Source organism: Thamnophis sirtalis, unplaced genomic scaffold, assembly GCF_051295495.1.
Source record: "Thamnophis sirtalis isolate CommonGarterSnake01/CBP01778 unplaced genomic scaffold, rThaSir2_p1.2 scaffold_4, whole genome shotgun sequence".
NCBI lineage: Eukaryota > Metazoa > Chordata > Lepidosauria > Squamata > Natricidae > Thamnophis > Thamnophis sirtalis.
In genome coordinates, this window is record NW_028261384.1 from 96,651,181 (window position 1) to 96,665,752 (window position 14,572).

At 37.1% G+C, this 14,572-nt stretch overlaps 1 protein-coding gene across 1 annotated transcript; it reads right to left on the reverse strand.

Annotated features, from left to right (window-relative positions):
• Window positions 1-5,238: 5,238 nt before the first annotated feature.
• Window positions 5,239-13,632, reverse strand: LOC106537606 (keratin, type I cytoskeletal 17-like). Its single transcript, XM_014051789.2, has 8 exons — window positions 13,055-13,632; window positions 11,052-11,134; window positions 9,551-9,707; window positions 7,949-8,110; window positions 7,724-7,849; window positions 6,996-7,216; window positions 6,544-6,575; window positions 5,239-5,489 (listed from the first exon to the last, which is right to left on the reverse strand). The coding sequence occupies exons 1-8, from the start codon at window positions 13,565-13,567 to the stop codon at window positions 5,392-5,394; spliced, it is 1,392 nt and encodes a 463-aa protein (XP_013907264.1). The 5' UTR covers window positions 13,568-13,632; the 3' UTR covers window positions 5,239-5,391.
• Between the last annotated feature and the right edge of the window lie 940 nt (window positions 13,633-14,572).

A 14,572-nucleotide genomic window follows, 5' to 3' on the forward strand; every position in this document is an offset into this window, starting at 1 on the left:
CCACCTGATCCATTGTTTAGTTAGCAGGGGTAGAGCATCAGGACAATATAATAAAAACGTGCAGAACCAACACAGCTAATCTCTCTAAACAGGGATAGAATCTGGGTTGAAGGAGGATGTTATAATACTTTCCTCCAGAGCTCATAGACTGCATAGCATCAAGTCTAGCCAGTGGGTTTGCTGGGTGTCTATTTGTCGACTGCCTAGGCAAATAAAGCTAAGGTTAAAGGGAGGAAATGCTGCTAATACACATGAGCATCAGGAGGACAAACCTTTGAAGTTGAGCTCATTTTTAGGGGGATTCTTCACATCATTTTTGAAAACTGATTCAAGTTAGATGTCTATAGAGATTTTGGTTATCCCAAAGGTGCTTTTTCTTCCAAAGGCAACTAGACTGTCTTGGTTTTTTTCCTTTGAAAACATTTAACTTCTCACCCAAGAAGCTTCTTCAGTTCGAGGTAGTCCTATCCTTCAGAGCAGAAAACAAACAGCAGGGCTATATAGCACTTTCGGTAAACTAAATTCACATTCGTACTGTAAACCAAATCAATTAAACTGGAAAGTAGCAAGAAGTCTCTCCATAGGCCCCTTCTCATCTTTGACCAAGATGGATCATCAATCACAGATGTCCATGGGGAAAGTGGAAGGGGCAGAAGTGGAAATGTGTGTTGTGATGCATTAACGCATGACCTACATACTTGGATCTGACCTTGGGGTGCAAGTAAAAAGGGCCAAACATCGTATTGTGATATTATGGCATATATTTCATTATTCCTATCTCATTGCAACTTGAATAAGGTATTCGTGTAGATTCCATTTCCATTATCTCAAGATCATCATTGCCAGCATTTTTTTCCAGTTCTCAGGAATCAGTAAAAGGAAGGGAAGTGAGGCAGTGACTTCTTTTTCTTTCCTTTTGATGTTTAGGTAAACCTGTCTGTGTGTTTGGTTTAGTTTGCATATTAAGCACATAACTTCACCTGCAGCAATGTAATTATCATCATCCTAATCACGGTTACAAATGAAAATTTAGTTTATCTCGAATATTTTTTGTTCTTGCTCTTCAAAGCTTCGCCAGTGCAAAGGCTGGTTGACTGGTGTTTTTAATATATTTATTTTGATAGGCTGGCATTTTCTTCTGACCGCTATTTTGCATGTGCAAGCAAGCAGAGGCTTTCATCCAAATGTCTGAAATCACACCATCTGAAAGCATCAAAGTCCATAGAGTTGTGGCATGGTGGATATGTTTAATTAAGCAAACAATTGGGGTTTCGTGATTCCTTGACTTGAAAGAGCATTCTGTATAGTGGCTGCAGGAATGCTACGTTCAGAAATAACAGAAGAGTGAAGGGTTGTGCTGAAGGGTCTGCAACTGGGGTGAAAATATCAAGATGGCAGCTGCGACTATATGATCAAAATCTGCCTTCTTCTTTATATATGTCGTGCACGTTATATACAATAAAAACAGCTGGGGATTTGATGCTGCCCAGGTGGCAACCTTGACTTATTTTGGGATATACATACAAACCCACAGATTCTAAATAAATGAATTGGTTCCCTTGCTGCCGCTGGGCTGTCACCATTTTGGTTTTTAGTGACAGCATGTGCGCAGCTCACTGTAAATTGTTCATGTGCGTGTTGTGCACGTCTGAGGTGCACGGGTTGTGCATGGGTTGCGCACGGGTTGCAAACCAGTAGTAAAACCAGCAGCAACCCACCCCCGATTAGTAGATGAGTGAATCTTAGAAGATGAGCAGAATTAGACTGATTAGTATGTGGGTAAGATGCCACCAGGAAATCTTATAATTAAGCTGCCTAAGTTAGCTTAGAAGTCAAAAACAAAAACAAAACAAATTCCAAATCTATATTATTCTATATTGTTACACACCTCCCATAAAAAAAAACCAAGACCCTATATAGAAATATTGAGGAAGTAATCAGGGTCAACCTTAATTTGAATCAGAATTTACTATCTATTTCTGAGTAGGTGCTGAGTATTATGATGTTTTTATGATCTCTTTTTTTTAAAAAAAAATCTACATTTTCATGTATACTGTAACCCAACATTGTTCCCCTTAAAATTTGGCAGATCACTGCTCTTCTAGTCTTCCAAAAAGCACTTAAATTTGAATTTGAATTTGAATTTACTTTATTTGTATGCCGCCCTTTTCCCTGAAGGGACTCAGGGCGGCTCACAGTTCAAGGGAGGGGGAACAAACAAAATTACAAAATATAAAGACATACACAGTTAAAAAACACAACAATCATACCATTCGGAGTGGGGCTACAAGTCTTTAGCCCCAGGCCTGTCGGAACAGCCAGGTCTTAAGGGCTATGCGGAAAGCCTGGAGGGTGGTGAGGGTACGAATCTCCATGGGGAGTTCGTTCCACAGGGTCGGAGCATCCACAGAGAAGGCCCTCCTCCGGGTAGTCGCCAGTCAACACTGGGCGGCTGATGGAATTCGGAGGAGGCCTAGTCTGTGGGATCTTATTGGTCTAGTGGAGGTAATTGGCAGTAGGCGGTCTCTCACTTAAGATCTTATCTTTCCCACAAGCACTAGGAGGTGGACAAAAAGATTTAATGAATATGTTAAAAGTTTAACTTTAGTGTCATTTTTAATATTTATGGTTTTAATAGATTTGTGCTGTTTTACTGATGTTATAATGCTTTTTACTGATGTTATTTCCAACAGATAGAAAGCAACAGCTGAAATTTCGGGTGGGGAATCACATCAAATACCCAAACAACTAACACATGGGCCCTCACCCCAGAGCTTTTTTGATTAGTCTTTTCTCTTTATACCAATGACTGCATCTCTAAGGATCCTTCTGTTTAAAGTACTGAAGTTTGCAGTTGATACAACAGTCATTGGTCTCATTTGAGATGGTGATGAGTCTGCATTCAGATGAGAGGTTGAACAGAGAGGCCTTGTGATGCAGCTGGAATAATCTGGAGCTGAACAGGCTTAAAACTCTAGAGATGAGAGAGGATTCTAGTAGGAGTTCTCCTATTCTATTATATATTTATATATTAGCAATATAGTAATTATGATTATTATTGTTGTTGTTGTTTTGCAAGTACACTGAGAACTTATGCACCGAAAACAAATTCCTTGTATGTCTAATTAAATTTGACTTGGCCAAGCCAAGTATTCTGTTCTGTTCTGTTCTGTTCTATTTTGATTAAGACTCACCCATAGTTTATCATAAGATGGGCAGCTATATAAATGTTTAAGTAAAATAAAAATAAATATAGAGCCTTTGTATCTAACTTTCTCTTAATGCACTGATATAAATGCATTGCATAACTTTTTAATGGCAATGACTCTAATGTTACTTTTTGTAATGCTGATTGTCCTGTTATAAGTTTAAGCACATAAACTCCCTTCTAAAAGGTATCTACAAAATAGGGGGCCTGGTGCAGATATTTCACAAGAAATGAATATTTCATTTGATACTAAAATTTTTGCAAGTCCCACAACAACTTTCTTTGAAATCTCTAACATAGAAAACGTATTGCTACAGTAGCCGAGTTGAAAATAAATGCAATTTATTCTTTTTTGAAGCAAGTTCCTTCATATAATACCATCAGAAGATGCTTATTAATGTATGGTGGCTGGGGAATTCTGGAAGTTGAACATCTTACCATTATCAAGTTTGAAAACATTGTACTAACTCTAGAGAACACAGAATAAATGATCTTCCTTTTAAGTAAAAAAAATTATGTCATATTAGTGTTTAATTATTTCTACTCAAAACTAAGCTATTAGGTATGTAGTAATAAGTCCTATTAACATGCTTTGTTTTCAGCTGTATGTTGAACATATCAAAGTCACTAAAATTTGCTGTGAATCTTACTTCTACTAAAGAAATTTGAAGTATATATTATGTATTTCTTTAAACTGTATGTGCTGCCTGCTCCCACTTTGCACATCTGTTCAGTACACAAACATTTGTGCGGCAGCAGATTCTGAAATGAATCAATAAGTGCCTTCAAGCTCATTCGGATATTAATGCATTGAGCGGCATCTTTTATTTAAATATGTTTACTTTTGGGATATTTTTTTCTTTTGCTTATGGCAAAATTGTTCATTTTTGTTTTATGTTTATCTGTTTGAAAACAGATTAACAAAAATTATGAAGGAGAAGAAAATGCTAAACTCCCCATCCCAACACACACTCCCCCCCCCCAAAAAAGTCTCCTGGCTTCTGTTTACAATCCAGGAAAGAATGACCAAAATTTGGAGTGGCAAAGCACCTCTATGCAGAATGGATGTGCCTTTTACTTTTCAGTAAATACAGTAATGCGGGTGTGTACAATAGCAGGTAAGTGTGGGTGATATTGGGAGACAGGAGTAAGATCCACTCAGTAAAAAACAAATAAGAGCCAGCTGAGTCTGCAGAAAGAATGGGTATATGTCAAACATCTATTAAATTTTCTAGGCAAGTAGGGACAAATATATTTTCAGACTTGCAAAAACCTTAAAATAAAGATAGAGCTAATTCTTCTGGGTGTGCTTCATGATTGAACTATCTCGCTAGTCTGACAGCTACAGAGAATTGCCGCAAATTCCAGGAACTAGAAGGAAAGACAAGAGAGCAATGTTTTCACACTTGTTTAATCTCTCTTTCGAGGAATGAAGTATGTTTATTGTTGGAGATGGAAAAAGAGAATGTGACTCATCTCTACAAGGATACAACTCTTCGAGATTACTGGAAATCTAGATGTTCTGCTGAGTGTAAATCAGAATTTTATGGCTGATGAGACTCCAGGCCAAGATCAGAAATGGGCATAATTTGGACCTGCTGACAATGTCACTGCCTGAATCCTGCTTTTACTCTTAGTTTCTTTTACTAAAATTTAAGCATGCCAAGATGGCAGGCCTGATGACGCAACTGAAAATCCAAAAGTTTTTAGCATACATCAACATTTATCTGTTCTCTTGAAGCAGAGATAATGATGAGAATGTAAAACAGAATGGGTCCAAACAGTTGTGTAAACAAATTGGATAAGAGGAAGATGGCAACTGGCTGGACAATGGACCCAGAAGAGAAAGTAAGCTAATTTTGAAAAGAACTCCCTAAAGTCATTTAGCCCAGATTTTAACATGGTTTACATTCTCTGGATAATTGCGTTCCATGGTAGGAAGCTGTGTTTTGCAGGAGCAGAAGAACAGTGTTTTTATTATGAGTCACCTTGAACCATGAGATGGTTGGCAAATAAAGTTGACAAATAAATTAATTGCTGACATACAAGTTTATTGTTGAAAAATCCAGATAATTGTACCACTTTGTTCCCTTTTTAATCCAAACATACAAACTACAGACTACATAAAAAATATGCACTACAACTACTTTTTCAGATATGTCTTGGAGTACGTAGAATCCTTTTCAGTATGCATTCTTTTGGATTTGTTCACGTGAAGAAACTACTTTCCCATCTTCAATCTCCTCAACAACCATGCGGACTTGGCGAGTTGTTTTTGATGCTGCAAGAGAAAAAGGCATAAAGGTCGCATTTTCTTCAGGTAAACCCAAAGGGACACTCGCTGACATTAGTTTGCAATGATCAGGACTTGAAATTACTACAGCTGTCAAGAAGCTTCTATTGCATCTTCAATTAATTACCAAGTTGTTCTAAAAGGTTTTTCCTGCTTTTTATGCTTCTCATATGTAGAGAAACAGAAAGTGTTACTGCTTCCAAATCCCACCATTTTTCTGAACTAACAAAGGTTCTGTTATAGTATATAACTTGAAGGGGGGAAAAGTAGACTACTGTGATGCAATTCCTTAACTTGGTGCTTTTCTGTTAGGACTTTAGGTCCAGAATTAACAGTACTCTTATCATGCTAGTAGGAAAGTTTGGGAGTTGCAGTGGCATTATGTCAGAAAGACACTAATTTGAGAAATCCTGTAATATTACATTGGAGTTCTCAGTAATAGGAAATTACATGGGGAATTAGCTAAAACTACTACAGTGTCACACATGTTCATTCAAAAATATGCTTATGGGTGAGATTGAATCTTAAGGTTCAACACTTAAGATCATAGAATATTATAATTAGTAGTATGTCACTCAAATTATTGAACATTTGGCAAACTTAGTTTTCTTGAAATATCTTCTGGCTAGCTACCATGCATTAATTTCTACATGTTCAGTATATATGTTCTGAATTATAGAAAAGACAGAAGGTGTATATAAAAGAATCGATTTATCTACACTTGCTATTTTAGAAGGTTTCTTGGCAATATTTTGATTTACAAAATAAATATCAAGAGTTGGGTTTATCACTGATTCCCCAACTATTTTTTGACATTACATTTCTCTATACAATGGCTTCACTCCTTGATAAATATGCCCAGAAAGTTTTCACAATCTGAAATTCTCCAGATGTATTAAACTACAATTCCCATGTACCCTAATTAATATGACCTGTTGATCAAGGCAATTACAATCTACAGTAGTACAATCTGGAGAGCAATACATTAATGAGAATTAGGATATAATTAAATGACTATTGTTTATTTGAGTTCCATTCTTACCAGGTTTAGCTGCACTGTATTGCGAGGAGAAGCTGTAAGAAATACAGAATTGCATGGGCCAATTAGAAACTCTTCTACCACACAATGCAATTAATGAGGCAATAGCATATGTCTTATTAAACACAAAAATACAATAGTCTACTAAAAATATTATTAGATACTATTATAATAAAATATTTATGCAAAGTAACTTTTGATAACATGTAAAAATAATGATTACATGACCAACTGATAAGTTTTCTAAAGAAAGGAACTCAGAATTTTTGGGCAACTGTATACTGAGGAATGAAACAAATATTAAAGATGGAAACCTGGAATAAATATGTTTCCATCTAAAAACACTTCATCTCATATATGTCATTTTAGATCACTTCTCTTGGTTTCCCCTCCCAATCCAGCCATCTCTATCAAACCCCACCCCACTCCACCTCAACCCATTCTCTTTTACATACCTGGCATCCTCTCCCTCCAGCAGACGACGGTAGGTGGCAATCTCCTGTTCCAGGCGTGTCTTGACATCAAGGAGAATCCTGTGCTCATGGTTCTGGCGCTCCATATCACATCTCAGGCCAGACAACTCCTGCTCCACATTGGTGATCAGGCCCTGGATCTGGCAAAGCTGATTACCGTAACGAGTTTCTGTGTCCACCAATGTACCTTCCAGTGCTGATTTCTGGGGAAAGAGAAGAGCAAGAAGAATCTGAGTTGGGGTTCCAGACATATTTAATGTTATCACAAATAACATGAACTATTTCAGGTACTAAGAAAATTCAAGGGTCTCATACATTTTAAAAAACAAGCCTGGTTTGAGTAAGCTCCACATTCTTCAGCAGATGAATAGAAAATAAGGAATCCTGGTTCAGATAGGGCCAGGTAAGCTTCAGCAGAGGAAATAAGTTCCTTTAACTGATCTAGAAGGCATAAGAAAAACTTCTACTGCCTTCCAAGAGCTTCTACCCTTAATAGGACTAAGCTTAATGAGGGCAAATAAAGTTTTTGGGATTAGATTCGGTAATCTAATTTTTGTTGTTGTTATTGAGGAGAACATGTTAGCAAGAGAAGATAGTCTGGATATTTTAAGCTATCATTCTTCCTCACCCAACCCAACCTTGAAATAACCAAAATTACATCACACATTTCATAGGAAGGAAATGTCACTAAACTTTAAGTGTTCCCATACCATGCTGAGTTGAGCCTGAAGATCTATCTCTAAATTTTGAATAGTACGTCTCAGTTCCACGATCTCTGTCTTGCTCGACTGCAACTGTACTGTATTGGTAGCAACTTCCCGATTTAGCTCTTCAGTCTACAAGGGGGAAACAAAGAGAAAACTTATTGTGAGAACACTAAGTGGGGAATATATGGCTTGTGTTCAATAAAGGCCTATATATTTTTAAAAGCACACCTTGCTAAAGAACCACTGCTCAGCATCTTTACGATTCTTCTCAGCCAAAATCTCATACTGTTCACGCATGTCTGTCAGAATCTTTGTCAAGTCCACACCAGGAGCGGCATCCATTTCCACAGTGATTTCTCCACCGACTTGCTTTCTGAAAGAATTCATTTCCTGTGGATGGAAAATATTTATCATTCATATGTATTTCTACACAAAAAATCATAGGAAGCTGTATTATTCAGCCTACTTGTCTGCATTGCCTCCTCTTGAAGTAGATATTTTGAAGACCTTTTTAGTGTCTGTTTAATTTCTTGATTCTAAGAATTTTTATTTGGTTCAGTAAAATCAATTCAAAAAAGAAACCCTACCACAAAGCAAAGAGCAAAGCAGTGTACAGTATTTTTAAGATATAGTTCATTGAAAAACTCTTGCTGTTTAAGCATAGAACATGAGACCTCCAATGTGAGCTCAGTGTGTCTTCACTTCTAGTTGACTTTGTGCCCAAGTCTCCCCTTGTGGGATTAGAACCCTCAGTCTCCCAGTTTCTAATTTAGTGTTTTAACTGCAACACCAAACTGGTTTCTTCAGTATTTACTGAATGCTTTTCCTCACCATTGATGAAATTAAGTCTCTCTACCAGAATTAATTGTGTGGGGGGGAGAGATAATGGAACCCAGTAAAGTAAGAAGGGTTCAGATCTCTGTCATTGGCTATCTGATGGATGAATAATCCTATCTCCCTCTACTCTCTATTTCTTCTTCCAGTCCAAGCTATCAAGACTGAGAGGTATGGCAAGAGAAGACAGAGAGGAAAGCATTTACCAGCTGCCTGATTGCTCCTGGAGCTTATATATGACACGTAAGAAAGGCTGTTTCAAAGATTCTTCAGATATCAAAAGTGATGATGATAATTATTTCATTATTATGCTGCTTGACTCCCAATAATAATCTGGACTAATGGAATTACATTGGAAACAGTATTCAAAAACCATAGCTGTCTCAAATGAACAATTTCACCCCATGATTATATTAGCAACCACATTGTTAAGGAAGCATTAGAGATCATGTTCCTACAGAACATATTGTGTCAGAAGAGGGAAAACACTCCTTTAACAGCAAAAGATGACTTTAAATTTCTCAGATGTTTTCTGGGAATGAGACAAAAGTGCTGAAGATATGTCATTTAAAAACAATCCACCAGCCACCTTTGTGCTATGCTGCAGTTTCAAGATTGTAAGAATAAGCCCACTGATACGTACAATCTTTGGCAGAAATCTTTCTTCCTCACCTGCTTTTTTGGGAGATTCCAGGAATTGAAAATGGGAATTTTTACATATGAACATGAGCTTTAACATAGACTCATGTTTCTTTCTTACTAGTCTCTTCCTGCACTACCACTTAAAACCTATGACCTAAGTACTTGTATATCTTCACAAGCTGTTTTAAACATGGAGTAATATGATTTGGAATTCAGATGTCAAATGCTGAATCTGACAACAAGAAATATTCTTTTGCAGTTGAATGGCCTGAACCAATATGTGGGGAAAAATTCAAAAACTTCTCTACACTTTCATTAGTGATGGATAGATTTACTGCTGTCTTGATGTTTTACCTCTTCATGGTTCTTCTTGAGATATGCCAGTTCCTCTTTCAAACTCTCAATCTGCATTTCAAGGTCTGACCTAGACAAGGTCAGTTCGTCCAAGACTCTGCGCAACCCATTGATGTCACTTTCAACATTCATACGCAGAGCTTGCTCTGTTTCAAACCTGGAAATACAAGAATTCAGCACTGAGTTAAACCACATATCCATTTTGAAGTCTTGATGTTACTTGTAGCTAATGAACAAATTGCTTGCAGACATGATTAAATGAACAATTAAAATGCAATATGATCATCTTTTGTGGAAACTGTTATATGAAACTTTATATGCATATAAACATGTATGATCAGCCTTTGTGTATAATTGTTGTCTTTCACTGTTTTCTTTCTTTTTTCTATTGTTTTGTTTTTCCCTTGTGAATTCAAGTTATTATTTATCATCCATCAAGTGCTTTGTGGTCTAGCTATCTGAGGGACCATCTATCACCAATAGCATTTAGCAATCCCACTCAGTTTAATAGGTATGGCATGATCCAGATCCCATTAGGAAAATATGCCAACTGATGAAATGTAGGAAGCACTTCTGTGTCACCACTATTCCCATATTATTGGGGGGTAAAGGTTTAAACCTGATTTTTATTTGTTTTTAATACTGTACTCCAATCCAGTATTCTGAATTGGGTGGCCTTACAAATCCAGAAAAGGAAAGAATGGAAGGTAAGGGGAGGGATTCTATTTAATCCATAATCATCTTCAAAGCATGAAAGTTAATTAAAATATGACTTTGAATATATTGTTTCACAAAATACACATATCTAAATTTTAAAAAATATGCATTTTGGCATATATTTTGAACAGAGCTGTACAATTCCAAGGGATAGTTTGTTCAGCTTAGAAATATATAATGGAATTGACAGATTCTAAGCATTAGTATATGATTCCATGAGATTTCTGAATGCCCAGTATCAACAACAAAAAGGATTGTTCCAAGTGTTACAAGATTCCAACAATTTTACGCTGAGATTTTGCACAATATAATGTAGCAATGCAAAATCTCGTAAATACTCATGAAATCTTGCAAAACTTTGTGTTCAAAGGCGAAGTTTCTCAATATCTAGTTAAAAAGAGCACTGTGTATCATAGGATTGCAGCTTTACTTGTTTTTAATTAAACATTTTAAATATTAATTAATTCAGGAGATTCCAGGACCATCCAGAATTTTTTTAAGTATGACTTGGGACCTGTGAGAGCTGTGTTCCTAACCTTCGATTAAGAAATGAAGCTGAGGTCTAGTTATTCTCAATGGAGACCAGACAAAATCTTCAGGTATCACTATCTGCTTTGATCCATTTTTTCATTCTTTAATCTAACTCTTATCTCTTAAATCTGAAAGTCAAAATCTATTTACTTGGTGTGTACAAAATTCCATTTGCTCAGCAAGCTATATAAAAGAGCCTGGTGTTATTGTTTTCCATTTGTCCATGAATTTAAAAAAAAAACCCAAATCTTACTTGGTTCTAAAGTCATCAGCAGCCAAGCGTGCATTGTCAATCTGAAGAAGAACACCAGCATTGTCAATGGTAGCTGCTAAGATCTAGGGGGGGAAATACAGTAAACTAAGAAGCAATCTTAAGAGGTTTTCCTATCACCATCCTATTCACAAACTCAGGAATAGAGAATCTGTGAACTTCAAGTTGCTGATCCACAAATCCCAGTAATATAGCTACCATGGCTATATCATAGTGAGGGATGTTGAGAATTATAGTTGAAAGACATATGAAAGAGATTCATTGCTGTTACCATTTATGATACCATCCTAACTATATTTAGGACAAAAGCAATCATAAAATAAAAGCAGTAAACAGAAAAAAAAGCAGAAATATGAGCACATACTTATCAGGGTAAGTGTCTATTCACTAGGCAAATTTAATACGTTTGTCATATTGATCTTTATTTGTTTAGCAAATGTAGTGTTCAAAGACTTCTGCTAATCCCTCATTTGATCCTGGTACAAAATCATTGTTATTATTACTCAGTACTTGAGTCTGAATCCATCAGACAAGACTATACAAAAGGTGAGCTGTATCAGAGCCCTGCCCTGCCCTAAAGAGCTCTCAGGAATTCAAGATTGACGTGTGAGTAACATCCGGTATGCATCATCAGACTCCTATTCAGAATGATACAGACTTCATTTGTAACTTTTTAATGATTTCTGGAGGCTTCCATCAGTAGACAACTGGAATTAAATAATTCATATCCTAGAGCAATCTGCTGTTTTCTTGGAACTCCGTTTGCCATTTTCTTAGGCGTGATCTAATTAACAAACCATTTCTTCTCCCTCATCAATCACCTTTATTCTAAATGTCATGAGAGACAAGGGTAGTCATTTATCCATATCTTCTACCTTTGCAGAGGACCACTGCCTATTTGATTGATAGATTGAGGTACTATTTGACAGATAGTACATCCTTCCTTTCTGAGATCCGCCTGATTTAAAACTTGGCCAGTTTAGAAGAAGAAAAAGGATCTTCAATTAACCTATTCATAGTGACAACCTGGATAAGCAATCCTGGATCACTTGCTCATACCATGGCCCACAATAGCAAGATGGATAACATTTCTATGGCAGCAGCTACCTTTTGTAGTACATACCGGTACATATTTTATAATTATTAGGTCTTCCCTTGTCCTTTTTAGATAATGATGTACAAGTATTCATACAAAATCTACCATAGAAACATCTCATATTGTTAAGAATATATAAGAATTTCCACCAAAATTTAATCCAGATGCATCCATCCGTCCAGGTTTCCCATTGCAAATTCTAGGCACACTTCACTAACATGTTCGAGGTACCAGAAATCAGATGGACTGTTCTGAATTTTGCCTTGCAATAGTAGGCCTAATCACTCCATCCCTCAGACCATGATAAGCAGAACTGGTTAATTTTGCAAAACAGTAAAATAAATTTAAAATATTGATTTATAATATTTATACATTTTATTTAGATAATGCATATGACTTCAGAATTTATCCTCAATGGGGACATGGAATATGGATTAACTTTGCACAAAATATATTTGGAAAAGTGTTCACCAATTAGCGATTCATGCACCTAATAGGTTTTTGTCATTATTGTTTTAAGCACACATTAACACCATTATAATGAAGTCTACAGTTCTCTATGGAGTATAAACACATACTGGCAATTTTAGATTTCTACAAGGACTGCAAGAGGCAGGGAAACAATGTGACAAAGCCACATAGGTGTGAGTTACACAATAAGTACACAGAGAACTGTAATAATGCAAGCTTTTTCATTTGCATTGCAGTGACAGAGAATTAAGATAGCAATCAACAAAGACTTTGAACATTATATTTGTTTTTTTTTTCTAGATCAATAACCAGTATGGTTTTGAATCTTTGAATCACAAATTCTTTTTTCTGGCCTTAAGAATTCATTCGTACACCCAGATTGGGGATGTTTTTCCCACTAATAGGCATTGAGTCATACCTTGCTCTTCAGATCTTCAATTGTTCTGAAATAGTGGCTGTAGTCACGGTCTGGAGCAGGTGCCTGCTTCTGATACCACTCGTTGATCTTAATTTCCAAATTGGTATTGGCTTCTTCTAATGCCCGCACCTTATCCAGATAGTTAGCCAAACGATCATTGAGGTTCTGCATAGTTTGCTTCTCACCTCCATTCAAAAGGACATCACCACTGACCATAGAGCCTCCACCAAAGCCCATACCAAGATTTCCACCAAAACTACCAGTGCCAAAACCACCACCATAGCTGCTACAGTAGTTGCTGCCCCCATAGCCACCACCAAGGGCATTGCCAACCCCAGAGGTATAGCGAGAGGAAGAGACAGAGATGCCACCAGTTCCTCCATAGATGCTTGAAGTTCTGCATCCTCCACTCAAAGGGACAGAGGAGAGACGGGAGGACCCCCCACCAAAACTGGATGAAGCCCCTTTCTTACAGGAAGAGGAGGAAGTGTATTGCCTGATGGAAGTGGTCATTTTGCCAAAAAATGTAGCCACACAATACAGACTTCCTTGCTAAATTCTAAAAGCTTGAGAGAGATAGTGGCTCTTTCTCTGAATTCCTGCCTTATATCTAGGTTGGAGGTGTTGCTAAACACACAAATATTTGGCATTCCCTCAAGATTTCATCACCCCCTCCCCCCTCCCCCGGAATTAAAGTGAGTTTCCAGGACTATCCTTTTCGCCCTACGCATTTATTCATGCTGATGTCATGTTCTGGCATAAAGATTATGCCTTGGGAGAGGGTGGGGTTTTCTTTTGATTTTACTGTTCCGTTTTTCCTCCTAAATGCATCATCATCTATTATTCAGAGAAAGGGGTTCTTCACCCAAGAGAACCTTTTTAAAAAATGTGAAGGATGTAAGAAAGACTCTTGAATGTTCTTCCCTTATACTTTTATCAAAAATAAATATCTCTCTGTGTGTAACATTTTAGGCTTCCTTCTAGCCTTTCTCACCTTCCTCAGATTTCTTTGGAATGTAAAATGAAAATTCTGCCAATAAAACAATACCCCATTGCTTCTTGACCCTAGGAGAATGTACGTATAACAAACTGTTCTAAATAAATATGGCTTGATAGGCTTTGCTTTCCTCTTAGCTCTACAAAGGGATGGCTAAAGTGGCTAAACCTGTAACTCATTTTTCAACAGCTGCCCAGGGACAGCAACAACTACGGTCTTTGTTAACTTGGGCAACATCCAATCCCCTATGGGATTCTTTTTCTGTTGTCTCTTCGTGGTTAATGGGTTGCGAGTATTCAGTGTGGCTCCTCAGTCAGGACCTATCTGCTTGGGTGACTCTTCTGCTTTACTTTCTGGTGGCTCAGTTGCTGAGCTTATCAATCAGAAGGTCGGCAGTTCAGCGGTTCAAATCCCTAGTGCTGCGTAATGGAGTGAGCTCCCGTTACTTGTCTCAACTTTTCCCAACCTAGCAGTTTGAAAGCACGTAAAAAATGCAAGTAGAAAAATAGGGACCGCCTTTG